The sequence below is a fragment of the Ipomoea triloba genome, chromosome 9 (genome assembly GCF_003576645.1).
Source record: "Ipomoea triloba cultivar NCNSP0323 chromosome 9, ASM357664v1".
NCBI lineage: Eukaryota > Viridiplantae > Streptophyta > Magnoliopsida > Solanales > Convolvulaceae > Ipomoea > Ipomoea triloba.
In genome coordinates this window covers 30,112,267-30,138,696 of record NC_044924.1, presented here as the reverse complement: position 1 = coordinate 30,138,696, position 26,430 = coordinate 30,112,267, and the positions used below count along the sequence as shown (strand labels likewise).

The 26,430-nt window shown below is 33.6% G+C and overlaps 1 protein-coding gene and 1 pseudogene across 6 annotated transcripts; one reads left to right on the top strand and one right to left on the bottom strand.

Moving 5' to 3' along the window:
• Positions 1 to 1,088: 1,088 nt before the first annotated feature.
• LOC116029436 lies at positions 1,089 to 5,548 on the bottom strand. 6 transcript variants are annotated; one of them, XM_031271445.1, is made up of 9 exons: positions 5,333 to 5,548; positions 4,995 to 5,050; positions 4,577 to 4,687; positions 4,241 to 4,373; positions 3,173 to 4,132; positions 2,823 to 3,080; positions 2,449 to 2,514; positions 1,826 to 2,005; positions 1,089 to 1,384 (listed from the first exon to the last, which is right to left on the bottom strand). In XM_031271445.1, the coding sequence occupies exons 5-9, from the start codon at positions 3,232 to 3,234 to the stop codon at positions 1,249 to 1,251; spliced, it is 702 nt and encodes a 233-aa protein (XP_031127305.1). In that variant the 5' UTR covers positions 3,235 to 4,132; positions 4,241 to 4,373; positions 4,577 to 4,687; positions 4,995 to 5,050; positions 5,333 to 5,548; the 3' UTR covers positions 1,089 to 1,248. The 6 variants fall into 6 exon arrangements, with proteins under 6 accessions (XP_031127305.1, XP_031127303.1, XP_031127302.1 ...); XM_031271443.1 differs by lacking the exon at positions 4,995 to 5,050 and having other exon boundaries at positions 3,173 to 3,603; positions 4,017 to 4,132; XM_031271442.1 differs by lacking the exon at positions 4,995 to 5,050 and having other exon boundaries at positions 3,173 to 3,603; positions 4,056 to 4,132.
• A 3,586-nt stretch (positions 5,549 to 9,134) lies between these two features.
• LOC116029901 lies at positions 9,135 to 23,651 on the top strand (annotated as a pseudogene).
• The last annotated feature ends 2,779 nt before the right edge of the window (positions 23,652 to 26,430 follow it).

Genomic DNA, 26,430 nt, shown 5'->3' with positions numbered 1-26,430 from the left:
TGTTAGGAAATAATTTACAATGAATAAGATAAGAATAATAAATAGTTAATGTAATATGTCATTACTAAAAGTTTGTACATAAATGGAAAAGTAAAAAGTGAAAGATAGTAACTTTGGAAATGGCTTATCATTGTACAAATAATAAAATGAAGACGTACAAGTTATTACTCCGTAATTCACATTATTACACCAACATAATTTTTATTCTTGTTATAATATTACTAACTGTTATTATATTTATTAGTACATACGCAACAAACATATAGGGCGTCACAGTTTCTGTCCCCAATCTGTCAACATATTGACTACGGGATTGATTCCATCGTTGCATTATGTAGTGAAAATAAACTTTACTTACGAAATTAAATATTCTCGCGATGGAAAGAATGATGGTCGCAAGTTCTGTTGCCAACCTTAAACATCAAATATATCTTTTGCACCAAACAATGCAACGAAATTAGTTTTCGTTGTTGATTCCATCGCTATAGCGCGGCGAACATATAGGGCGTCGCATTTTCTATAGCCAATGTGTTATTGATTCCGTATTCTCATTCTATAACTAAAAAGAAAAGGTTCCTTAAAAATTAAACATTTTAGAGACGGAAATAATGATTGTCACAAGTTCTGTTGCCAACCTCAAACGTCAAATCAACCTTTGCGCCAAAACATCGCAATAGAATTAATTTCCATTGCTAATTCCATCACAATTGTGCAACAGGCATGTAGGGCGTCACATTTTCTGTCGCCAATGTGTTAACATATTAGCGACGAAATTGATTTCATCGTCTCATTCTGTAGCAAAAACAAACTTTGCTTGCAAAATTAAATATTTTAGTGACAGAAAGAATGATCATCGCAAGTTCCGTTGCCAACCTCAAAGGTCGAATTTATATTTGCACCAAACATTGCAACAAAATTTATTTTCGTTGCTGATTCCATCGCCATAGCGCGACAGACATATAGGGCGTCGTATTTTTTGTCACCGATGTGTTAACGTAATTGCAATGGAATTGATTCCATCGTCTCATTTTGTAGCCAGTTGATTCGTTAATATATAATATAATATGACAGAAAGACACCATGTGAAGTGTCTGGTTAAAGAACGACAACCTTCAATAATACAACCAGCATATGTGTAATCCAAGGCTAGCGAGTTTAATTAGTAGAGAACAACATTTAAGCAATTAGATTCCACTCGAATCCTCCTCCAACTTTTGTCCAACATCTAAGAGAGTGCTTCTATTACAGTCAAAGCTTCGATCGTATGAGGATCGTCAAGATAGCTAAGAGGTTCTTGGCGTGCAGCAATGAAGTCTTTTGATGGAGATAAAATAACAAAGGCATAGAAGCTCTCACCTCGGTCTGGAAACACAACCACATCCACCTGACAAATCACAGCATTTGTATGTAAATAGCGGTCTGCTGCGTGGACACCTTGGGTAGATTAATTAATTGTTCTATTATTTACCTCTTTAATTAGGAGTTCACTAGTACAAAAAAGGGGTATTTGCGTCTGGAGTTATGGACTATTTGCGACGCATATGCCAGAGACGCAGATAGTCACCAACTGCGTCCGAAACTGCCAGCTGGTATTTTTTATATTAAAAATGACTATCTGCGTTCAGTTCCAGACGCAGATAGTCATATATATTTAAAAAAAATAAAAATCTTTGATATAATAATAGTAATACAATTCCTGTACAATATATTTCATCCTTGAACTCCAAGGAGTGATGCAAAGCATCAATTCATATTCTCCCAACCATCACAGTAGCCTGAGTCAAGAAATGTAATATACTAATATAAATAAATCAACAGCACTTACATGTCAATTGCTAGTTTTACAAGAACACTAGCAGCTACATCTATTGATGGCTTCCCACTGTTGTTACTTAATTTAGATGAGGTAGTCATGAAAAGAGCATTTGGAGCAGGAGTCTCTGAGCAAACAGCAGCTATAACTTCACACACCTCTGCAGGATTTAGTCGCAATGGTTGTTGTTCACTAGCAATGATCAAACATTCAGTGTAAGAGACATTGAGGGAAGGATAAGCCGAAAATGACAAATCAAGCCAGAAAATTTTCATATTTGAACGGGAACTCAATTGCTTCACACATTCCCCATACAATGGTATATGACATATACAATCAATTGCAAACACGAGTGAAGAGAAATTCAAAACTTCACATATCTAGCATGTATACAGTAATCCCCTAAACTGTTAATAAACATCTTGCACCATGAAATAAATTGGCATATGGAACAAAAATAGTGGTACATGGTGGTGGAATAGAAGGTACTGTGAAAGTACATTCCACTCTCAAAAGAGGCATTTCTCCGTTGAAACTATTTTTTATCAAACAGCTTTTTCTTGATCTACATAATAAAGAAATAGGAGAGGTTTTATGTTCTCTTCAAAAATAAGAAGTTTCAGTCTTTTTGATACCTGTAGTGTCGATACTGAAAGAGTGGCTTAGCACGAGGACGGAAGGTGCTCACTGGAGAATCCTCCCTATTTATTTAGAATAAGAAAAGAATAGGTAAAATTAGATTTCACATGATTTTTGTTTGAGACTAATTTTGCAGAAGTTAGAGGATGAAATAAGACATTAAGCTGGTCCCAAAACTTCAATCTGAATATTCTTTTGAGGTGTTGTAAAATGTATCAAAAGCAATTTTGAGTGGAACCAAAAAAATTAAAGTAAAACTATTGCATAACAAAAGAATAAAGTTAGACAACTTCAACAACAATGATAAAGCCAAGTTAAGAAGAATAAAAGACTTATATAATAGTCTTTGAGGTACTGAGTAGGAATATACCATATTTGATTAGGCCCTGCTTTAGAGCGCTTTAGTGCTGTTATTGCTCTTAAGTGTGCATGAGCAGAGGCAGAATCTGTGACAGTAGTCAGCAAAGATGGTTGCAATAGTTGATCTAGGTAAGGCATTTCAGCACTGCCAAAGATTCTCCAAGGCTCACCCTTCATTTTGGCTTCCATGTCCCCTACAAGCAGAGCTGCAGCACCTACTTCTAGGAAATTATGGCCACCAACATCTTTGGGGTTCAAAATTTGGTCACTGAAAGTTTAGGTTTCCAAAATCATGAAATGCCAAACAAAGTGAGTAATCAAAACTTTAACAACAGTAGCACCACCAAACAAATTAACTACCTATTAGGCAAAGTTGATGACAGTTGTTGGTCTCTGTACCAGCGCAATACATCTACTGCCATGAAATCATGATCTTCCAGGGTATCAACTTCTTCGAGAATTGGTGAATCAAACGCAGATACAGTAGAAATTTCTTTATTCTTTGGAGATTCTTTAACATTTGAAGGGTTTAGTTGGGAATTGAAGGATTTTCTCAACAAATGTGACAGCTGCAGGAACAAACATAATTTAAGGACTTCACAAGTCCAGCTGAGGCAAAACTTGACACTGGTAAAGTAGATACAGTGGTAGATGCTGCTGATGCACCACTTTGTTGACTTAATGGGCGTGATAATGGTGCCAGTTTTCGATTTGTAGTCATATCACATTCAGCAATTATGCTTAAATAGAACCGATCAATCTGTAGCAGTGTCTCTTCACTTGGTTTATACCTGCAGTAAACAGAAGAAACAACATGGTCATCATAATGGTGAGAGGTGTAGATTGTTTATACTTAACAGGATAATGATTCTCATAAAAACTATAGAAAAATAATGATTCTAGTAAAGTCTTGTTTGATCAATCTTCAATTTTATCCAAACTAATTGATCAGGGAATTTTACTTTTATCCCTTTTCTATTTAGGTATCTCATTGGCTTTTAGTCTTTTCATTATGAGGCATTTTGTGGTGTTAGCACTTAGCAGAGGCATTTTTCTGGTCTTTCTTGTGATAGCTAAGTTTTTAAACTTAAATTATAAGCTTAGCTTGCAATAATAGAAATGACTGCAAAATGACTTAATATCTTTGCATATTGCACCACTTTACAGCTGTAATAAAAGTTGAGTTGCAATAGTCCATAATTACTTAGCTTCAAAGAAGCCATTGACCATTGGCTCAACTGACCAAGAGTAAACACACTCCCAAAAGAAGCAATTCTTTTTACACTAGCACTAAATTCATCCAGCTCATCATCTTGCTGCCTGCACAAAGCAGATCCTTAAATTATGACAAGCAGAAGAGAAACTAAAATGTTAAGTATAACTTTGGGCTCCACTTGAACTGCGTTAATAAAGATATAGCCAGAATACCCGAGAATATAACTTTGGGCTCCACTTTGGGCTCATCCACCTTCTCCGCTTTTCAAGCTCAACTTCATTTATACCATACCAAGAAGGATCTTTTGAGGCAATAGAAATTGTCTTGTCCAATTCATCCACCTTCCTATTGCAAAAACATTTTTCAGTATTGACAGACTAGAACTTAACATCTAAAGGTGCAAAAATTAGTGCAAGTCCAGTTAATAAACGTGATATCATATATGGAGCTTAAGTTTTTAAAGATGCCTCCAAGTAATCAAGTGACATATAGTAATTGCCTATTGAAGACTAACTAAACTACATTTGATGACCCTGTGAGCCCCATACCTGCCATGAAATGCTCTCACACGCAGAAAGAAGCTCCTTCACAAGTTGTTGATGCTCTCCACTATTAGGAATGCACTCCCATTGATGAAATGTAGACAACAGCCTGTCAATCTAGCAAAATAGGCACTCTGAATCTCTAATACTCAGAATTGTACTAAATAATGAATGTATTCATTTCTTTTGGTATATGGAGTTCAGCAGTTAAATATTTGACTTCACTTCCACCAAAATATGGCATTGTGAAGATAGCAACTATCATCAGTCATATTTTCCTTCAATATATTCATCCTTTTCCAACATCTATTAAACTAGTCTCAATGTAATCCTTTTTCTATCAGCTTAGTCATACAAGTACAAGCTATCCCAATGTGAGAGCGGTAAAGAAAGAAGAACCAATTTCAGTAATCACACAGCTTACCTCCTGTCAAAAAGCAAATGGCCTAAGCAAAGCTGACTTATATAGTACAACGAATTCTGGTAGAATAAAAATGCCACGAAGCTAATATAAGGCTCTGCAAAAGGATGCTCATGTTCTCAAGTGAAATTGTAATCCCTTTCAATTGGATCAACTTGATTGGTATTTCACAATGGAACTATGTATAGAGAAAATAGTGTAAATGAAAAATTAAGCAGCTTTTATTGCTGTGGGATTTATTTTATTTTTCTTAAGAAAAAAGAAACAAATTATTGATCTCTGAGAGGATAGACAGTGACAGAGAGGAGACGAGAGAGTACCGTACAGGCATAAGTACGTACCTGAGAGTATCGGCGAGCAACGGCGAGGAGCGGGGCGACCGGCGGCGAGGAGGTGCGGCAGCTGCGTCTGGCGGAGAGGAGCAGCGGCGACTGAGCGTGAGGCGAGGGCGTGAGGCGGAGGACGGCGGCTGGGCGTGAGAGAAGGCTGTGGGGAAGACGATGGTGCGGCGATGGTTTTTGGAGGTTGAAGACGATGGAGCGGCGATGTGGAGAGATCCTCAGATCCAGATCTAAAATGCGTATTTGAAAAATAAAGAGTTTTTTCCCAAAAATGGTCCCTCGACTATTGCTCATTCTCAATTTTGCATTTTGACTTTCAATTGCACCTAATGTGGTCCCTCGACTTTCAAAAACTCACCCAATTTGGTCCTCCGTTACATATTCCGTCAAATCAGTGTTAAAATGGAGGGCATTTTCGTCCATTTACCTATTGTTAGCCTAATAAACATTGAGAAATAGTGGAGGGACCATTTTGAAAATAGTCAATGGACCATTTTGAGAAAAACTATTTTATTTATTTCATTTTTGTGGACCATTTTGAGAAAAACTATTTTATTTATTTCATTTTTGTTTATTTTCATTTGAAAAACTATTTTATTTATTTCATTTTTGTTTATTTTCATTTTTAAAACTATTTTATTTATTTCATTTTTGTTTATTTTCATTTTTTAAACTATTTTATTTATTTCATTTTTGTTTATTTTCATTTTTTAGACTCTATAAAATAAGAATTTCTATACATTTTTTTTCTTACAAATATAAATAGTAAAAATCGTGCAATCCATCTTAAAATTTTTTAACTTTTTTACAGACATTTTCCCTCTATCTAAATATACAAACTATTCCTATGCAAATTTACAATAAGTTTCGTAAATTTTATAAATACTCATTTTTTAAGCACCGATTAAAATAATTCTCAGTCACATCCGTAGCACTAAATATATTACTTTGGATTTTTTTTATAAATAAGATATAATATTATTAAACTCAAATAATTAAAAATAATGTGCCCACAACACAAAAGATTTTATGATTAACTTAAAAATTAACTATAAATTTTATTGTTGAATACAAATTGACAATTATTAAACATTATTTATAATAATTATTGTGTCTCGTGTAATATACTAAAATTATTAGGTAGGATTTTTATAATTAAGGTATAATTTAATTAAATCAAAATTATTAAAAATAATGTGTCCATATTACAAAATAAATTATGCTTGCCTTAATAATTAATAATTAATAAAAAAATAAGAAGAGGAAAACATGTAAAAGATGTCATACAATATCTTAAATAATGTAAATTAATATAAAATTTAATAATTACTTCGAAATCAAATACAGAAAATATTGCAGGAAACATTGACGAGATTTTACTTTCCGGCTCACCTGAGAAGTTTACTAGAAAAATTTACCTTTCGGTGTCTACGCTTGAAAAAAAAAATTATTTTCAATGGTAAAAGTAATATTTAATGTGATATATAGTGATTTATTGTCTATGAACATAAAAAAAAAAAAAAAAAGAAGAAGTATATGAGTATTTATGAAATTTACGAAACTTATTGTAAAACTTCATAGGAATAGTTTGTATATTTAGAGGGGAAAAGTTTGTAAAGAAAGTTAAAAATTTTGAGGTTAGATTGCGCGATTTTAACTATTTATATTTGTAAGAAAAAAATGTATAGAAATTCTATACAAAATGAAAATAAACAAAAATGAAATAAATAAAATAGTTTTTCACAAAATGGTCCCTTGACTATTCTCAAAATGGTCCCTCAACTATTTCTCAATGTTTATTAGGCTAACAATAGGTAAATGGACGAAAATGCCCTCTATTTTAACACTAATTTGACGGAATATGTAACGGAGGACCAAATTGTGTGAGTTTTTGAAAGTTGAGGGACCACATTAGGTGCAATTGAAAGTCGAAATGCAAAATTGAGAATGAGCAATAGTCGATGGACCATTTTGGGAAAAAACTCAAAAATAAATAAATAAATAAGTAATTAAAAGGCAGCTGCGTCCGAAGTTCCAACTGGAACTTCGGACGCAGGTGTTGTAATCCTACGGACCAACTGCGTCCAAATGGATACTTCGGACGCAGCTGGTCCTTTTTTAAAATAAAAAAAATAAAAAATAATTAAATAGTGAATATTTTAGTTACAAAAATATTACCGCATTAGTTTACGCGTCCGGAGTTGAAACTTCTGACGCAAATTGTCCTATATTTTTGGTCTATTTTGTACTAGTGGTTATAAGACAAATAATAGGATATATAATACTAATTATATACTAATCATCTTTCTTGCCAACTTGTGATGTTCTCCGAATGAAAAATGTTCATTGCTCTCTGGTTTGCCACATGTGCAGAGAGGAAGAAGAGAGTGCCAGTCACCTGTTTGCCCAATGTCGAGAAACATTGAAAGTCTGGAATTTGTTTAATGCTATGGTGCCAACCTTTACAGGTAATGATCTTGGGGATTGGTTTTTCAATTGTTTGAATGTGCTTAGTGAGGATATGGTTCCTAAATTTGTAACTATTTGCTGGGCTTTGTGGGGTAGCCGAAATGATAATGTTTGGCATGGTATTTCTTTTGATTTGCATTTGATGATGTGGCGTGCATTAGCTATGTTGGAAAATTGGTCTATGGCAAATATGCTCACCTGTGAGGTCCATCATGCAGTTACAGTGGACAGATGGAGCTTCCAGATTATGGAAGAATTAAACTAAACACAGATGCAGCTGTTGACCAAATTAATAATGTGTTGGGCTTTGGATGGGTGCTAAGAGATGATATGGGTGCTTTCCTTGCCGCAAAGAGTATGCATGTTCAAGGGTTGTATGGGGTGAAGGAGGCAGAGGCACTGAGCATTAGAGAAGCATTAAGTTGGCTAAAAAATACGGGCATAGATAATGTGGATGTGGAGACAGACTCGCTCTTGGTGGTTAATGCTATTTCCGGTTCTTCTTTTCTTTCTGCTTTTGGATTATTAATTGATGATATTAAAGAACTAGCATCTATGATTGATGATGTTGAGTTTCGTTTTGTAAAGCGATCTGCGAATCGTGCCGCTCACACTACTGCTAGGGAGGCCGTTTCTGTGACAGGTTGCGGAGAGTGGTTCGATACACCTCCTAGTTTCCTTGTAAACTGTTTGGCAGATGATTTAATGAATTAATTTCTTGATTTCAAAAAATATATTTATTTTGTTAAATAAATCAAGATCTCTCTTGATATTATTTTCTTTAACGCCGCCTGGACTTTAATTAATATATGGCGGTGGTTTTGGTTCACTATGATATTATTTGCAAATTGTTTCGTGAACTCGGGTCCAAATGTTCACAACTTATATATTAAATGATCATAATTTACCTTTTAAAAAGGACAATTTATATACTATGAACACACAATATTAACATATATGTAATTAATGATTACCTTACTTTTTATTTACAAATTTCTTTAAAATACTGCATTTACACAATATTAACATATTACGATTTGATGACCTTGTATTGTATTTAGAAATTTCATTTTAAAGTTGTTATGTTTTTTTGACTTAAAAACACAATTTATATTCTAAAAGTTTACCACTCTAATACTAACAATACATAATTTATATCTTGTTTGGGACCAAGGTCCACCTTGTATAGTAGAACTTGATTCATGCTATAACAACTTGATATTAATATATTATTGGTCGGCACCTCAATAATTGTGTAATGTTTGTTCTGAAGTCTGAACTGAACTTCAAAAAAAAAAAAAAAAGCATTGCCAACGACGACTAGCTTTCCATTCATCATATCGCCGGTGAAAGTAAAATCTGAACTTCATTCCTTGCCGTACTTATGGCGCATGCTCCTGTAATGTTTCTATTGGGACAACTTTCAAAGTTGATCCGTGATGAGTACTCACTGCTGGGAGGGCTCAGAGAAGACGCAGAAGACATCAGAAATGCTTTGGATCCCCTAACAGCTGCGTTGAGAGTCGCCGATGAGATGGAAGAAATTGATCCTCAAGTTCAAGCCTGGGTGAGGATAGTCCGGAAGCTGGCTTATGACACAGAAGATGTTCTTGATGAATTCCTATTCCGATTTGGAGGTGGCCGGACCGGTGATGGATTCTACACTAAGATCAAGAACATATACACTTCCGTCAAGAACTTGAGAGCTCGGCGCAGGCTTGCTCTTGCACTGCGAAGGATCAAGGCCAAAGTCAACGAGAACTCGCAATATCAGCCAAGCTTGCCAACAACCTTTCTGGGAACTCTACATCATGCCCACAACAAAAGGATGTATGATAGTAGAGGGGATGCTCGTTTGGTAGAAGAATCGGATCTTGTAGGTATTCACTATCCCAAGCAATTTCTTGTTAATCTCTTACTTGCTAATGATGAGGAGTTGAAGGTCCATTCAGTAGTGGGCACTGGGGGATTGGGAAAGACGACTTTGGTTAAACAGGCCTACGATGATGCAAAATCACTTCCAGTATCGTGTGTGGGTTACGATTTCTGAAACATTCGAGATTAAGGAGTTGTTGAAAGACGCAATTAAGCAATTTGTGGGGCAAACTAAGCAAGGTAGTCTTCCTCAGGACTTTGAAACCATGAGCTCTACTCAATTGAAAGAATTTGTCAAGGAGATTCTTTTGGGTCGAAGATACATCATTGTTTTCGACGACATATGGGGCATTAATGCTTGGATGGAAATCAAATGTGTTCTATCCAAACAGGCTTTTGGTAGCCGTGTAGTTATCACGACGCGGAATAGCGAAATAGGTGCCCAAGCATGTCATGATACCCGCGGTGTTGTATACTCTTTAAAGCATTTGTCTCCTGAAAATTCTTGGAACTTATTTTGCAGAAAGACATTCTTATGTGATTCATGTCCGCAACACTTGGTTAATATAACCATAAACATCTTAAAGAGATGTTGTGGTTTACCCCTAGCAATTGTGGTAATTGCAGGGGTGTTGGCCACAAAGAATGAGGACATTGAAGAATGGGAAAGATTCCAGCAAAGTCTCAACATCCAATTAGTAGAAGGCAATGGCATGATGAAGAACATGAAGAATATACTTTCTCTCAGTTACTATGATTTACCATATTATCTAAAATACTGTTTTTTGTACTTGTGCGTCTTCCCAGATGATTTCTTGTTCCCAAAAATGCAACTGATTCGACTATGGATTGCAGAAGGATTTGTTAAAGAGAACAACCAGCAAGTAAAAGAAGAAGTTGCTGAAACCTATCTTGATGAATTACTTCATCGAAACTTAATCCAAATACAAATTGGATGCGAAACTAAAGTTGACGAGAGTACAAATTCGATGGGCTTTCGAGTGCATGACATTTTATGCGAAATTGTTCTTTCTAAGTCAGTGGAGCAAAACTTTGCAACCATTGCTAATAGATGAAACATAGAATCATCCAACCAGATTCGACGTCTAGTAATCCACAGATTTGATGAACAAATTCTGAAGAGCACTACATCAAAAAAGCATCTTCGTTCCTTATTGATCATCATATCGAATCTCTTTCAAGCTTGAATGTGTCACTTTTGTTATCAAAGTTCTTCACTGGCAGTTATAATCCTCTAAAGGTCTTGGAGTTAAGAGGTGCTCAACTAGAGGAAATCTCAGAGCAAGTTTTTAACTTGTTTCAATTGAAGTATTTGAATTTGAGGGATACAAAGTTGAGAAGTGTTCCTAAGTCTATAGGACGTCTTCAAAACTTAGAGACACTTGATCTCAGGTGCACTCATGTGAATGAATTACCAGTTGGAGAAATCCGTTTTGTTAGTTTTTGTTAGTTATAGTAATAGAAGACAGAGTAAATAAAAGAATAGCTGAAAGAAAGAAAAAATGAGTTATTCGAAAAAGTTTCATTTATTCCATGACCAGAATTAAACGGGGATATATAGCTCGGAGACGCGGGACCAAATTGGTTATTGGGCAGTGAAAATTGTAACAGGTGTACCCGAAGCTATTCCTGTAATAGGATCGCCTTTGGTAGAATTATTGCGCGGAGCTGAGGTCTCAAAACTAGGTAAACTTCGACATCTCCTCTGTTACTCATATTCTCTTCGGAGATGTTATCCTCGGAGTCTTTATGAAATACCAAGCTTTAATGCTCAATTTAAGGTTGGGGAATTTTTGTTTTTACAAAAGTTGTGTCATATACAATCAAACGGCACTACTGGGGTCAAAGTAGTGTCTGAGATAGGAAAGCTAACACAACTAAAAAAACTAGGAGTTACTAAGTTGAGACAAGAAGATGGCATAGAATTATGCTCGTCCTTGAAAAAGTTGACAAATCTTTACTCTTTAGATCTTTGTTTGGCTTCGGAGGATGAGATCCTTGATATTAAACTTGATCTTCCTCTTCGACTTCGTCAATTAAAATTGATTGGCCGTCTTAAGAGGGCACCTCAATGTTTATCCTCACTTGTAGGCTTGACCACTCTATTATTGGGATGGAGTAAACTTTCTGAAGATCCGCTACTGCTCCTCCAAGATCTGCCCATGTTAAGACATCTTAATCTTATAGAGTCTTATGAAGGGGAAGGATTGTGCTTCAAGGCCGAAAAGTTCTCTAAGCTCAAGTTCCTGGGTATCTATGGGTTTGCGGCCCTGAAATGGATAATAATGGAGGAAGGTTCATTGCGTCATCTCGAAGACTTTTAACATGCATCGGTGCAAATTGTTTGAGCAGGTGCCACTAGGTATTGAATATTTGTCTAATCTTAAGGAACTTCGTTTCGATGAATTGCCTGATATAACTTTTGAGCCAAATTGTAAAATCTATGCAAAAATATCTCACATCCCAAGCATTTACACTTCCAAGTTGATAGATGGTAAGCGAACATATTTTTGTAATGGTCAGAAATTGTAGTGTAGTGTGTTAATGCTCATGTAAGTTGTTTTAGTTTTTTAATTAATTCATAAGGTGATAGTTTCAATTCTGTTTAATTTAATTATATTGTCTTTCATAGAATTTAGGAGTCTTCAATAATATCTGTTTGTAATATCTATCTAAATTAATTGACATTTGATAGCTGGAGTTTGCAATATGAGTTCAGTCTATATGTTATATACTATGTAGTTGCTTCGGGCCGGGCTTTTCCATCCAGTCATGTAATTTGGGATGTCATGGCTCAATTGTACCTATGTTACTTCTATCTTCTTCTATTTTTTTTCCTTTTTTTATTTATTTATTGTTCTTTGTATTATTATTTGTTTTAAGTTGTACTAGCTTTAATTTTTAATTAATTGACAATAAAAGTTTGGGCGGGAACATGAATTAGGAGGATTTTACTTTTATATATAGTATAGATTATAATTTTTTTATATTTTCAATCAAATAATAATATCAGTTTTTCTTTTCCATTTTATCTTTACTATTGTTTGGCCGTGAATTTCATAAATGATGATTTTATTTTTATTAATAGTAGTATAGATATAGAAGTATAGATAAATATTCGAATTATTATTATTGATGTAAATAATAATTAATAAATTACTTTTTTTTTATAAAATTATGCAGAATTTGTTTCCATTATTCCTACAATTATAATGGTTTAATTATTCTTGAATAAAATTTTGTTACCAATTAAAATTTATTAATTTTATTACCAATTAATTAATAATATTAGTTTGTGCCTCCCTTTTCTCTCTAAAACAAAACGCATTTCTCTGCTGCTCAACTTCGGCTTCCACCGCTGGCCTCCGGCCGGAACTCTAATGGAGCTTTGAGCCGGCGGTTTTGGTCACCTTCCATGTTTGCTCTCACTCTTCTTCCGCCCCGACCATCGTCGCAGTTTCGTCCGCCTCCGACCACCGCCACAGATCTTCTTCTTCCGTTTTCTCTCCTTTTGAATAAAATAATAGTAGGTAGGTATTGGGGTTTGTGTTGGTAGTCTTGAACTCCCAACCCTACTTTGACTTTACCCACTTTTTTTTTTCTCTATTATTGTGTTTTCCTCTGGTTAGTTTCACGAGCATTTTTCCTCTCGTTACTTTCACGAGCTTTTCATTTTCATTAGCATAAATCGTTTAGTTTGGTTTCGACAAGTGTTGATCTTATCCTGGGCGAGCAAAAAAGAATGATGATGCAGACCCAGATCTTTGAAGAAGCTTTAAGCTCCCTGAAGGAACATAGCTTCATAGTTATGAAACAGTCTGCGATTCAAATTTTCTATAGCATAGTTAGAAAAGTTGTTTCTATGTCTGACTGTAAGGAATGGTTTACCATTTCATTGATCATTGATGCAAACGTTTTATGTTATGAATTAATGGAATAGGCGAATAATATTAGTTTGTGCGAGAAAGTTGAAGGGAATGATTTTACATTTATTAATAGTATTGATATTGATACGTAAATATAGAAACAATATTACCAATTAATAGATATTAGTGAATTTCTATTTTACATTTTCTTACCAAATAAGCCTTACTAATTATTTAACCAATAAAATATTTAATTAATTGACTACAAAAGTTTGGGCAGGACAGTAAATATGAGGATTTTACTTATTTATATATATATATATATATATATATATATATATATTGTATAGAAGTATAGATTAGGATCTTTTTATATTTTCAATCAATTAGTAATATCAATTTTTCTTTTCTATTGTATCTTTACTATTGTTTGTCCGAAAATTTCACAAATGATTTTATTTTTATTAATAGTAGTATAGATAAGTTTTCGAATTATTATTATTGGTGTAAATAATAATTAATAAATTATATTGTAATTTGCCCATGGACATTCGGACTTGTGATGCTTTGGCGATAAGATTTCAAACACGCTTAATTGCATATTATGCTTAAGAAAACAAACAAACAAACAAAAAAGATTAGTTAAAGAATCATTGTTGACGAATAGATTGAGAAATTTCAATTAGAAGAGTTTTGAATATTATAACTAGGGGTGGAAATAGGCTAGGCCCCTTCATAGGGGCCTACGGCCTGGCCTACTTAGGGCCTAGCTTGGCCTAGCCTATTTAATAAAAAAGCCAGGCATAGGCCTAATTAAAAGCCTATTTAGTTAAATAGGCCTAGGCCTATATTTAAAAGCCTAGCCTACAAGCCCGCAGGCCTAGCCTATTTATATATATATATATATATATATATATATATATATATATATATATATATATATATTATAATATTTATATTTAATATTTAATTATTATATATTACATTTTATATCTAATATATTTATATATATATACATTTTAATATATTTTTTACAGGTATACTTTAAAAGGCTTTAAAATGCAGGCCTTAAATAGGTTCAATGCCTATTTAAATAGGCTCAAAGCCTATTTAGGATCTATTTTGAAGTCTTTTTAAAGGTCTATATGTTAAATAGGCTTTTAAAAAGGCTTCAGGCCAGGCCATGCCAACTGTAAGCTCAGGCTTGAGCTTAAAAAAAAGGCTACATACAGGTTCAGGCCCAGGCTCAGGCTTTAGATTTCCATAGCAGGTCCAGGCCTAATTTTCTAAAGCCCGGCTCGGCCTAGCCTATTTCCATCCCTAATTATAACAACGTAAGTACGTAGCAATGCTATTGAAAGGAACAAATTATTCTAATAATTGACTAATAATTTCACTATGAAATTATCATTCTAACCATTATAATTTCACCTCTCTCCCAAAGCGATAGCTTTTATCAATATTAATCTTTAATTGTTAAACCATAATATATATTAAGTACTATTGAATCTCAAAGCATCCACAATAAAAAGAATAATATGTCATTCCAAACAATAAGACAAAGATAAGCATATATACAGTACGGTTAACTTCTTCAGTACAATTTGTAAACTATTACATATATAGAAAATAATAATTTAATATACACTTTCGGATAGTGACTACTAATTTTTCTCGTCAAAAAAAAATTAAGAAAATAAAAAAAACTAAATATTTTTTCTCCACGAACGAAAATGAATCTAAAACCGTAGTAAAAATATGAATGAATATCAACCCTGTCACTGACGACGACGAATATAATAACAACTTGACTTTTGTCCTAAATTATTAAATAAATTAAATCATAAATGTCACGTTTTATTTAAAAAAAATACAAAAAGAATATATCATTTATACAAATGAATTAGGATAGCAATTCATTACTGTAACTAAGTTGCCAGAGAATGAGCACATTGGTTCAATTTCTAAAAATTTCTAACAATCTATACTTCTATACTATATATAAAAGTAAAATCCTCCTATTTCATTCTTCCCGCCAAAACTTTTGTAGTGAATTAATTAAATATTTAATTGATCAAATAATTAATAAAGCTTATTTGGTAAGAAAATGTAAAATGAAAATTAACTAATATCTATTAATTGGTAATATTGTTTCTATATTCACATATCAATACTATTAATAAAAGAAAAATCTTCCCCTCCAACTTTCCCGCGCAAACTAATATTATTAATTAATTGGTAAAAAAAATTAATAAAGTTTAATTGGTAACAAAATTTTATTTACCAAATTATAAGAACAATTAAACCATTATAATTGTGAGAATAATTGAAACTAATTCTGCATAATTTTATAAGAAAAAATAATTTATTAATTATTATTTACACCAATTTCCAATTTCCAAACAATAAGACAAAGATAAGCATATATACAGTACGGTTAACTTCTTCAGTACAATTTGTAAACTATTACATATATAAAAAATAATAATTTAATATACACTTTCGGATAGTGACTATTAATTTTTCTCGTCAAAAAAAAATTAAAAAAATAAAAAAAAAACTAAATATTTTTTCTCCACGAACGAAAATAAATCTAAAAACGTAGTAATAAATATGAATGAATATCAACCCTGTCACTGACGACGACGAATATAATAACAACTTGACTTTTGTCCTAAATTATTAAATAAATTAAATCATAAATGTCACGTTTTATTTTTTAAAAAATACAAAAAGAATATTTTGTCTTCAGTCTGGATTTATTAAAAGCAGATTAGTAGTCCTACGGACATGAATTTAAGAATTCTACAAAATTAAAATATCATTCTACGTTTACATCATGGGGGAATGGTCATTTGGACTTTTGTTGCTTAATATCATTCTACGTTTACATCATGGGGGAATGGTCATTTGGACTTTTGTTGCTTAGGCTCTAAGATTTCCGACCTGCTTAATTAAATGTTATCTCAACAAAAAACAAAAAAAAAAAAAAAAAAAAAGAAATAAATTAACTAAAGAATCATCCGACCTGTTTGGTAACATAGTTAGCCAATCATTATACCATAGACCACTGGACTAGGGTTCACACTGTACTATGAACTCTGGTTCATGTGTTTGTGTTTTTGTGTTATCTTTTTGTGTTTTGCGTTATGAAATTTTGTATCTTATGAGTATGAATTATGTACATTGAACAAATTAGTAATTGTGTCTTATGTTATAATTTTTTGTGTCTTGTGTTGTGAAATTTTTGTGCCTATAAACACAAATTATGTACTTAAATCATTTTTAAAAAATAAGTAAATATATAACATGCGTGTGTCTTTTGTTATGATTTTTTGTGTCGTGTTATAAAATTATGTACTTTATAAGTATGAATTCTATACCTCATCTTTTCAATCCAAATGGGTCCATAATGTTATGCTATATGTACGTCTTGTGTTGTGATTTTTTTTTTTTGGTATTTTGTGTTATGAAAGTCTGTACTTTACGAGTGGACCCTGGTCCATGATATAAATTGTCATAGTTAGCTTATTAGTTAATTTTGGTTTGTTTAACCACTATTAGTTGTTTGACTTGATTAAATAGTCAATATGAGTATTTGATTAATTAGGTTTTTATAACCTCTTGAGAAAGTTATTTTGCATGTAATCAACTAAAATCTAATTTATCAAATATATTTTTACAATCAATTAATGTTATCAACTAGTTAAACCCACTAACACAATTAGCTAACAATTATTTACTAAACACCACATTGTTAATAAGTACATTGAAAATTATAATAATGAATAAAAAATGCATATGAGGAGTTGTGAAACTTCGATTAATTATGTTAATGGTGCATTTAGAGAGTAGATGGAGTGGTAGACAACTCCAACACTCTAATAGCTATAAAAGATTGAAGCAGTTCATCATTTTTATGATTGGGTACGGTTGGTAGTAAACATGTGTAAGTTAAAATATTGCAAACGATCTCAAAAATTAAGGGTCCTATTTTATGTGTATGTATGTATATGTGTACTGCCATATATATGCGTTGCATATGTCTATTTATATTGTCAATAAAATTTTAGATTGTATTTTTTTTTTGTTAAATATTTTATACTGTGACAAAAAAAATTATATATATTGTTTTTATTTTATATTTGTAATTCTATTTTGTTTAAAATGCCCAATTTATTTTAGTATATTGGACCCTTGTTTCCTTAGGATCAACCCTCTATATATAGTGCAAGAGTTCCATGCCAATTAGAGGGTATGAAAAAAGTTGTAATGGTCAAATCACTTCGATTTCATATCCATCATTTTAACCATTATAATCTTTATCTACACCCAATAAAAGCAAGAGGTAACAAAATTAATAAATTATAGGCATATAGCTCATCCCACACAATTAATTCATATTTTTATAATATTAATATTAACCTTGTATACATATGGTGGGAAGTTCATCTAATTAATTAAGTTGATCAAGCAATTAATATGATAACCATAAAATTTTAAATTCGACTCACATGTGAATCGCTTATGAGCGTTTCTATTTTGAATCGATCAGTTATGAACATTAAATTATATATTTTTTAATTTAGAAAGATTTTGGGATGAGGGGGGGAGGCAAAGACTTTAACCCTCAAGGAAACAAACACAAACTTGCAACAAAATTATTCCATCCATCTCATTTTATGTGTCTAATTTGATTCGTTGTCTACACGAGTGAAGCATTTTCAGGCTCATAATGGGATTTGATTTGCACCCCATGCAGAGAGAGTCCCAAAAGCTATTTTAAAGCTTTTTTCCTTTCGTTTTTTTATTTCAAGTGAGTCTATTTTGAGAATCAATTTCTCATTCACTCATTATCCGTTTTGAGCGTACAATATATCAATCTCTTCATCTAATTACGAAGAACCCGAATCCACATTGACTCGACCCAAATTGAAATTGGACCCCACATATATTTGTGCCATAAAATAACCACTTAAAATGTCATTTTATGCTATTTTTTCCATCAGTAATGGGTTCGAATATTTTAATTATAATCTATCTAAATATAAATTTGATTCAAATATTGGGTGTAAAAGCTAAGTGTTATTCATATTCGACCCAAAATCCAAATTAACGCGAATTTTATGATAAATATAATAATATAAATTATATATTAACTATTAAATAATAAATATATTTCATAATTAATATTTTATTAATTTTCAAATCTCTCTTAATTCATTAGAAATATTTTGTGTTATTTTACGTTTGGTGGTATATCAAAAAAAATATAAATACACAAATAATAAAATTATTTTTAAAAGTAAAATTTTGAATATACCAACTAATCCGAAATAAACTTAAAATAATGTCATCCTAACTGAATATATTCAAATTAAATTTGGTTCAAATATAGGATTTTAAAAATATCATCACCCAAACTTTTTAAAATTCTGAAATAAAATTTAAATATCACCCAAAACAACTGACACCAACTCTATTCTTATTATTCTGATTTTAATTTATATTTGAACGAAATACCCTTTTGTGTTTTAGTCGGACCATTAATATGTATATTGAGAATATTGATGATCACTTTGAGAACGATATATGGGAATAAAACAAATTCAATGAATAATGTGCTCAAAAGTCAATTTGATTTGAAATGCTCCATTCTTTATTTTCTTCAAACAAAAGAATAATTAAAAATATATTGGCCTGGATAGCTTCAACGTAACGTGGAATTGTGGAAAATCCAAATGGCCATGATCCTTGTAGAAGTTATTTTAAAATTTTTTTTTTCATGTTTTTAGATCGAGTTAATTCCATTTTTGGTCCTAGACTTATTAGGCGTTTGACAGCAATAGTCCTCCATAATTTTTTTGGTCATATTGTAGCCACGGTTATTGGTCGTTGGACAGATTTGGTCCTCCGTCAGATGGCCTGTTAGTTGACCGTTTAATAGAAGGGCTTTTAAGTCTTTTTATGTCTTTCACTCCTTTGCGTAGTCAATGGTCGTGTTTATTGGAGAGACTCTAAGTCAGAACAACCTAAGTCGAGGAACCCTAAGTGGAGGAAGCCTAAGTCGAGGAACCCTAAGTCGAAGCAATTACCAGTCAAATCCTATCTATTCGTATCAATTGCTACCTAATTCGAAGTAGTTTCTATGTAATTGGAAGCTCGACAACAACGAAGCAGATTGTAGAAAGCGAGGACGAAGGAAGCAACCACAATGGATGGTGTCGGACCAGGCGACAACAATACCGTAGGTAAAATTCCAAAATTAGTTATGGGTGATATTTGTATGTTGTTTGTATATATAGTTTCTGAGTTCTTTGGGTTTTAGGGTTGCTTTGTGTATATATCGTAAACAGAATCTGATGCAAGTGGAGTACCTTTTAATATTCTGTATATGTCATTGGTTGTCTGTTGTTTGATGTACATTTGCCTTGAAGTTCTGTGTATGGTGGGGTTTTTAATATGGTTGGTGTGTCACTTTATGAAGTGCAGTACATTTCCCTTTTATATGGTGGGTTTTTGTTGTGTGTATTTAAACTTATCTGGTGTGGACCACTTGTTCTGCTGTGCTTTTTTTGTTTTTTTTTTTAAACTTCTGTGTATGTACATGGGGACCACAATTTGCTTTCTTAATAGGGTTGCTTACTTTCTTAAAAAGTGTTTACTGCCTTTTTGTTTGTATTGGATAACATAGTAAGATTTTGTAGTTAAACTTTGTCATTATTAAATAGATGGAGGAAGTAACACAGCTGAATTCAGTCTAAAGTTAAGACATGGTGGCTGGCTTAAAAGACATGGAATAGGATATATAGGGGGAGTTGTTAACACTTTTAGTTTGGACATTGATTTGTGGGGGATGATAACCCTTAGGGAAACAGTTGAGGAGTTGGGATACAACATGTTAGACACCTTTAAATATTTCACAGTTGCTAGCAATGACACTTTATTTGAATTAACAAATGATAGTGATTGTTGGGCAATTTGTGATGTTGGATTGTTCCCCAAGGAGATTGAGGTATGGGTAGTAGGTTCTGGGCTTGGTGAGGGTGAAATAGGTTCTGGGCTTGGTGAGGGTGAAACAGGTTCTGGGCTTGGTGAGGGTGAAACAGGTTCTAGGCTTGGGGAGTCAGAATCTGATGATGTTTTAGATGACTTTGACAGCATTGGTGAAAGTATTGGAAATGATGACTTAGAATTTGAGGCAAATGTAGATAAAAATGTGGAGTTTGATGGGCTGAGAGAAAGTGATGAAGTTGGAGTTGAGTCAACAGTGGATACAACTAATGTTTTAGGTCAAGACAATGATCATGGTCTACATTTGTCTGATGAAGACAGTGGGAAGGATAGTGATGATGCAGGGAAGTTTAAGTGGCCAGTATTTAGGGCAAGCACTCAAATGAAATCTCCTAAATTCTGTGTTGGCTTAACATTTGGCACAAAGGTTGAATTTAAAGATGCAGTCCTCAGTTATGCTTTTAGCAATGGTAAGGAGTTGAAGTTTACTAAAAATGACAAGAATAGGGTATATGTTAGATGTAGAGCAGCTGGTTGCCCTTTTAAAATTAATCTTTGGAAAGTTAAAAATGCCCTGTCTTGGAGAATTGCAACTTTTCATGAAGAACATGATGGTTGTGGGTGGGTGTATGAGAATAGAATGGTTAAATCAACTACAGTTGCAAAGAGGTGGATGAAAGAGATAGGACACCATAGCAATTGGACAACTGCAGAATTTAGAGAGAAAGTGAAAGTGGATGAAGGATTTGACTTAAGTGTGAAGCAAGCCTATAGAGCTCTGAAAAAAGCAAAGGCAGTCCTTGATGGAGAAGCTATAGAATCTTTCAACAAGATTTGGAACTATTGTGCAGAGATTGATAAAACCAACCCTGGGACTAAATGCCATGTTAAGGTTACTAATTTACTTTATGATGGAAAACCTAGATTTCTTAGGATGTATTTCTGCTGGGAGGCTTGCAAGGAGGGCTACAAGTTCTGCAGGAAATTAATTGGGGTAGATGGTTGCCATCTAAAAAGCAGATTTGGAGGTCAATTGTTAACAGCTGTGGGGATTGATGGGAATGACAGTATATTCCCACTGGCTTATGCCATTGTTGAAGGGGAAACCAAGAATTCATGGAGATGGTTTTTGAACTTCATTAAAAGAGACCTACAAATCACAAGGGAAGCAGAACATCAATTGACATTTATCTCAGGTATAAACAATGTTTAACTACTTATTTAGACTGTCAGTATTATAAATCTCTAACTTGTTTTGTTTTGTTTTTTTTGTTTTGTTTTTTTTTTTGCTACAAACAAACAGAAAGGCCTCCAAACTGCCTTTGAAGAGGTTCTTCCATATGCCTCACACAGATTTTGTGTTAGGCATCTTCATGGGAACATGAAGCTGGCAGGATTTATAGGCAAAGCTTTGAAGGATGCATTGTGGGCAGCAGCAAAAACAACTACTGTTAATACTTTCACTGATGCAATGAAATCAGAAGCTTAAATGTGGAGGCATTTGAATGGCTAGCAGAGAAACACCCTTCAGAATGGTCAAGGTCACATTTCACACCCTTCTCTAAATCTGATGGCTTAGTCAACAATATTTCTGAAAGCTTCAATGCACTTATATTAGATGCTATGGAGCAGCCTATCATTACTTGTGTAGAAACTATTAGGAAATTGTTGATGGCAAAATTGTTTCAAAATAGGCAAAAAGCTGTGAAATGGAAAGGACCTTTCTGTCCTAACATTATGAAAAAGATAGCAGTAGTTGAGAGGGCTGCAAGTGGTTGTGTAGGGTCTCAAAGTGATGATAATCTATTTGAGATTAAGTGCATGTCAGGATTAGGGGGGTTAGAGCAGGACATAGTGGACTTGTTTAGGGCTTCATGTAGCTGTAGACAGTGGGACTTAACTGGGATTCCATGTAAACATGGTGTGTGTGCTATTTGGATTAAACATGGAAAAGACCCTATACACCATTATGTACATCCTTGCTACTCAATTAGCAACTACTTGAACACTTATGGAGGGAGGATACACCCACTTGCTGGACCTAATGAATGGCCCAAGTCAGTAAAGGAGCCACCACTACCTCCTCTGTATACAAGGAAGCCTGGAAGACCAAGGAAACTGAGGAAGACTGGCAAAGATGAGATAACCAAGGATGGCACACATGTTAACCCTAGCTTACTTGTGAAGCATTGTAGGAAATGTAACAAATCAGGCCATAACTCTAGAACATGTCCTGATTATCCAACTGCAAAACAAAGCAAGGTAATGTTATTTTACACTTATGGATATTAATTGTTATTGATGTAGTATCTAACTTATAATGTTTCCTGGTGTTGTAGATGACTGGCAAAAGAAAAAGGAAACCAGTGAAGAAGAACACTCCAGCTGAGCCTTCTATTCCTACTATTCAGTCTGATCCAGCAGCCTCTACAGGATTGAATGAAGAAAATCTTGATTTCTGGAATGAAGCATCACAAGTGGCAGCCTTCTTTGACAATGCACCTGAAATTGGAGTTAATACTGTGGCAGCTGTGAGTGGCAATCATCAAGAAGAAATCAATATTACCCAGCTAGGAAGTGGATCTGTGGACAGTCAAGAATTTGACAACACTCCAGCAGATAACAACACTCAAGTTCAAATTGAACCTCTTCCCAAAAGGTCTACATTAGGCTTAAAATCAAGGAAGATCCACAAGACTTCAGCTCCGGTGCGTAGGATGACAAGATCAAGAACAACCTTCAAGTCAAGGTTCACCAACAGTGCTGACAAACCTCTAACCCTAGATTGATGTGAATGATGCTTTTTTTTTTTGGTTGGGTGAAATCTTGGTTTATGGACAACTTTTTTGTGGGGTGAAACTGATTACTGGATGTATTTATGACCAACATTATGAAATATTTTGGGTAGGGTCAAATTGGAATGTGTATGATAACTTCATGTATGCTTGGCCACATTTTTGTCTAGAAGTGGCAAGGTGAATGGAATGACAGCAGCTTGTTTTAAAATCAGTAATGGTTGTGTTAGTTCATTTCTTTTTCAGCAGCCTTGTTTGACACTGGTCATTTCTTTTTCACCAGCCCTGTTTTAAATTGGTTAGACAATGGTCATTTGTTACATCTTTGTGTTTAACAGCCCTGTTTTAAAATGCATGGATAAACAAACAAACATTTATTGCCAATTGCAAAACAAGTCAAGATGTTAATCCAAACCAACAATACCATTACATACAATACTTCCAATTGCAAAACACGACAACACTGTCAATGGCCTTATGGGAGCATATACACTTTCTTTCTATAACCTAAGCTCTCATTATTTCGAAGGCCAGTACTTGTAAAATAAGCAATTAACAATACAATGAGGCCACCTACAACAAGCAGCATCATGGATGTACATTTCTTGGTCCTACCCATCACTTTGTTTTCACCATCTTCCCCTCTTGATCCACTTCTCATCTTGGATTTCAACTTTGCTATTTCTTCTTCATTTTTGTTAATTCTCTTCAATAGCCCGGGTATTATTCTCTTTGACCTAGGGCACATTGGAGGATCATACCACTTCACAAACCTATACCCTGATCCATTCTGCAAAATTGCAAATATTGCAAAATTGTAAACAAAAAAAAATCCCCAAAATTTCAGTATATCCTTCATTGCAAAACAAAAAAAAAATCCATACTAACCTTACATCTTCTACATTCCCAATACCTCCTACCCGGGTTGTCATTTGTCCATGATGTTCTCAAAATCATTTCTTCACCACATTCACATACTTCGATCGAAATCCATTCCACAAACACATAGGTCTTTCTTGTTGTGGAAGAACTCGAACAGTTACAGCTTTCTCCCTTAGATCCTTCCATTTAAACGAAAGAACAGTTCTTTGAATTACCTTGCTTCTAACGGCTGAGCCTTCCTCGAACGAGAGATATGCTTCCTGGACTTAGGATCTTCAACTGCGCTATTGTGTTGATGAAAATAGCCACTGATCTGGAGTAATAAAACGCAAAGGAGTGGAAGACATAAAAAGACTTAAAAGCCCTTCTATTAAACGGTCAACTAACAGGCCATCTGACGGAGGACCAAATCTGTCCAACGACCAATAACCGTGGCTACAATATGACCAAAAAAATTATGGAGGACTATTGCTGTCAAACGCCTAATAAGTCTAGGACCAAAAATGGAATTAATTCTTTTAGATCATACAAATATCTGTTTGGAAAATATCTGTTTTAGACTTCTTGGATCTCTTGCAAGTAAAGCATCCAATCCATCCTATTCACATGAATATGCCAATGCAAGACAATTTAGAGCACTTTGAAACAGTTGTTGGCATTTTGTCTTCTACTATGAAGACATGCATCCGGCCGGTCATTTACATCAATTTATTCCAATAATGCCTTCGCACTTCTTGACTTGTTTAAAAGATTCATGCTTCAAACACCCCTAGTCCATATCCATACCTACCTACATCGAAATGGATTTGAAAGTGGTACGCTTAGATAATTGAAGAATGTGTTCTATCTCAATTAAAGTTTAAGCGATAGTTAAATTGCACATAGTATATGCTCAACATGTCTCCTTATTATGCGAGTTGTTGGATCATCATTATAATTAGGGAAAAGGTACAAATAGGCCACTGAATTATTTGGGGATAGCAATTAAGTCACCGAACTCGCGATCAAATAAGCTCCAAATTCATACCTAAACTAACCTGAAAAAAAAAACAATTAGCATTTTTAGCAAGTTAACAAGTTTGTGCTGATTAGGATGCCATGTGTAATTTTTAATTTTTATTTTTTATTATTATCTTAGTAAGCATTTGACCCTTTAATAAACAAACAAACAAACAAAAACTAAGCATCACTAACTAATAAATAAATTTAACTACCAATCACATGATGACACCTTGGAAAATGCAATTAGGATTTTTTTTTTTTGCTTAGTTTTTTTTTTAAGGGTCAAATGCTTAGTAGGATAATAATAAATAAAAAATTAGAAAATAAAAGATACACATAGCATCCTAATAAGCACAAATTTGGTGTTAACCTGCTAAAAATGCTAATTGCACTTTTTTCTAGGTTCAGGGATAAATTTGGAGCTTATTCGAGTTCGGTGACTTAATTGTTATCCCCAAATAATTCAGTGGCCTATTTGTATCTTTTTCCTTATAATTATGATTTATTAATTATTGTTCACTATTGATTTATTCTTTTTAGTTAGTCAAAAACCTACTTTATTGGATCCTATTTTGTAGATTGTTTGATCGTATTTTCTTAATCTTCGAACACTTGTATAAGGGTTTAGGACAAGTTTTGTAATGAATGAGAAAAGACAAGACAAGACAGGACATATTATCATCTACAAACATTTCTGGAAAAAAAGAGTGTAAATATTAACTATCTACTGATTTCATAATTAAAAATACATTATAGTAAAAAAAAAATTAAAAAAATTAAGTATAATGTATCTGTGTGGCTAGTCCGCTGGAATCAAGAGTACGCTTCTCTCCTCACGAGGATTCAATGGGCTGCATCTAAGGGCTTTGTTAATGTGGAAATTCAAAGTGACTACAAGGAGATGATCTTGGTACTCACTGACGTCCCTGGGAGCTGCGATCATAGAGGTAGCCTGCATCGTCAATGCAAAGCTTTGCTTGGAGATAATGCTTGCATGGCCTTGGTACACGTCTTTTGTGAACAGAACTTAGTTGCTGATTTTTTGGCCTCGTTGGCTATGAGTAGTAGGGCGGATAGAATGTTTTTTGCCTCACCCCCGACGGGCTGCAAGAGATTAGTTCACAATGACCAGCTAGGGACAGTGTTTTTGCATCTCGTCTATGAGACAATGTAG

Coding starts and splice junctions, on each gene's coding strand:
- LOC116029436 (XM_031271445.1), bottom strand. CDS start 3,234: ATGGCAGTAGATGTATTGCGCTGGTACAGAGACCAACAACTGTCATCA. Junction 3,081..3,172: donor TCATCAACTTTGCCTAATAG/GTAGTTAATTTG, acceptor CTAAACTTTCAG/TGACCAAATTTTGAACCCCA. Junction 2,006..2,448: donor TTTCAGTATCGACACTACAG/GTATCAAAAAGA, acceptor GATCATTGCTAG/TGAACAACAACCATTGCGAC.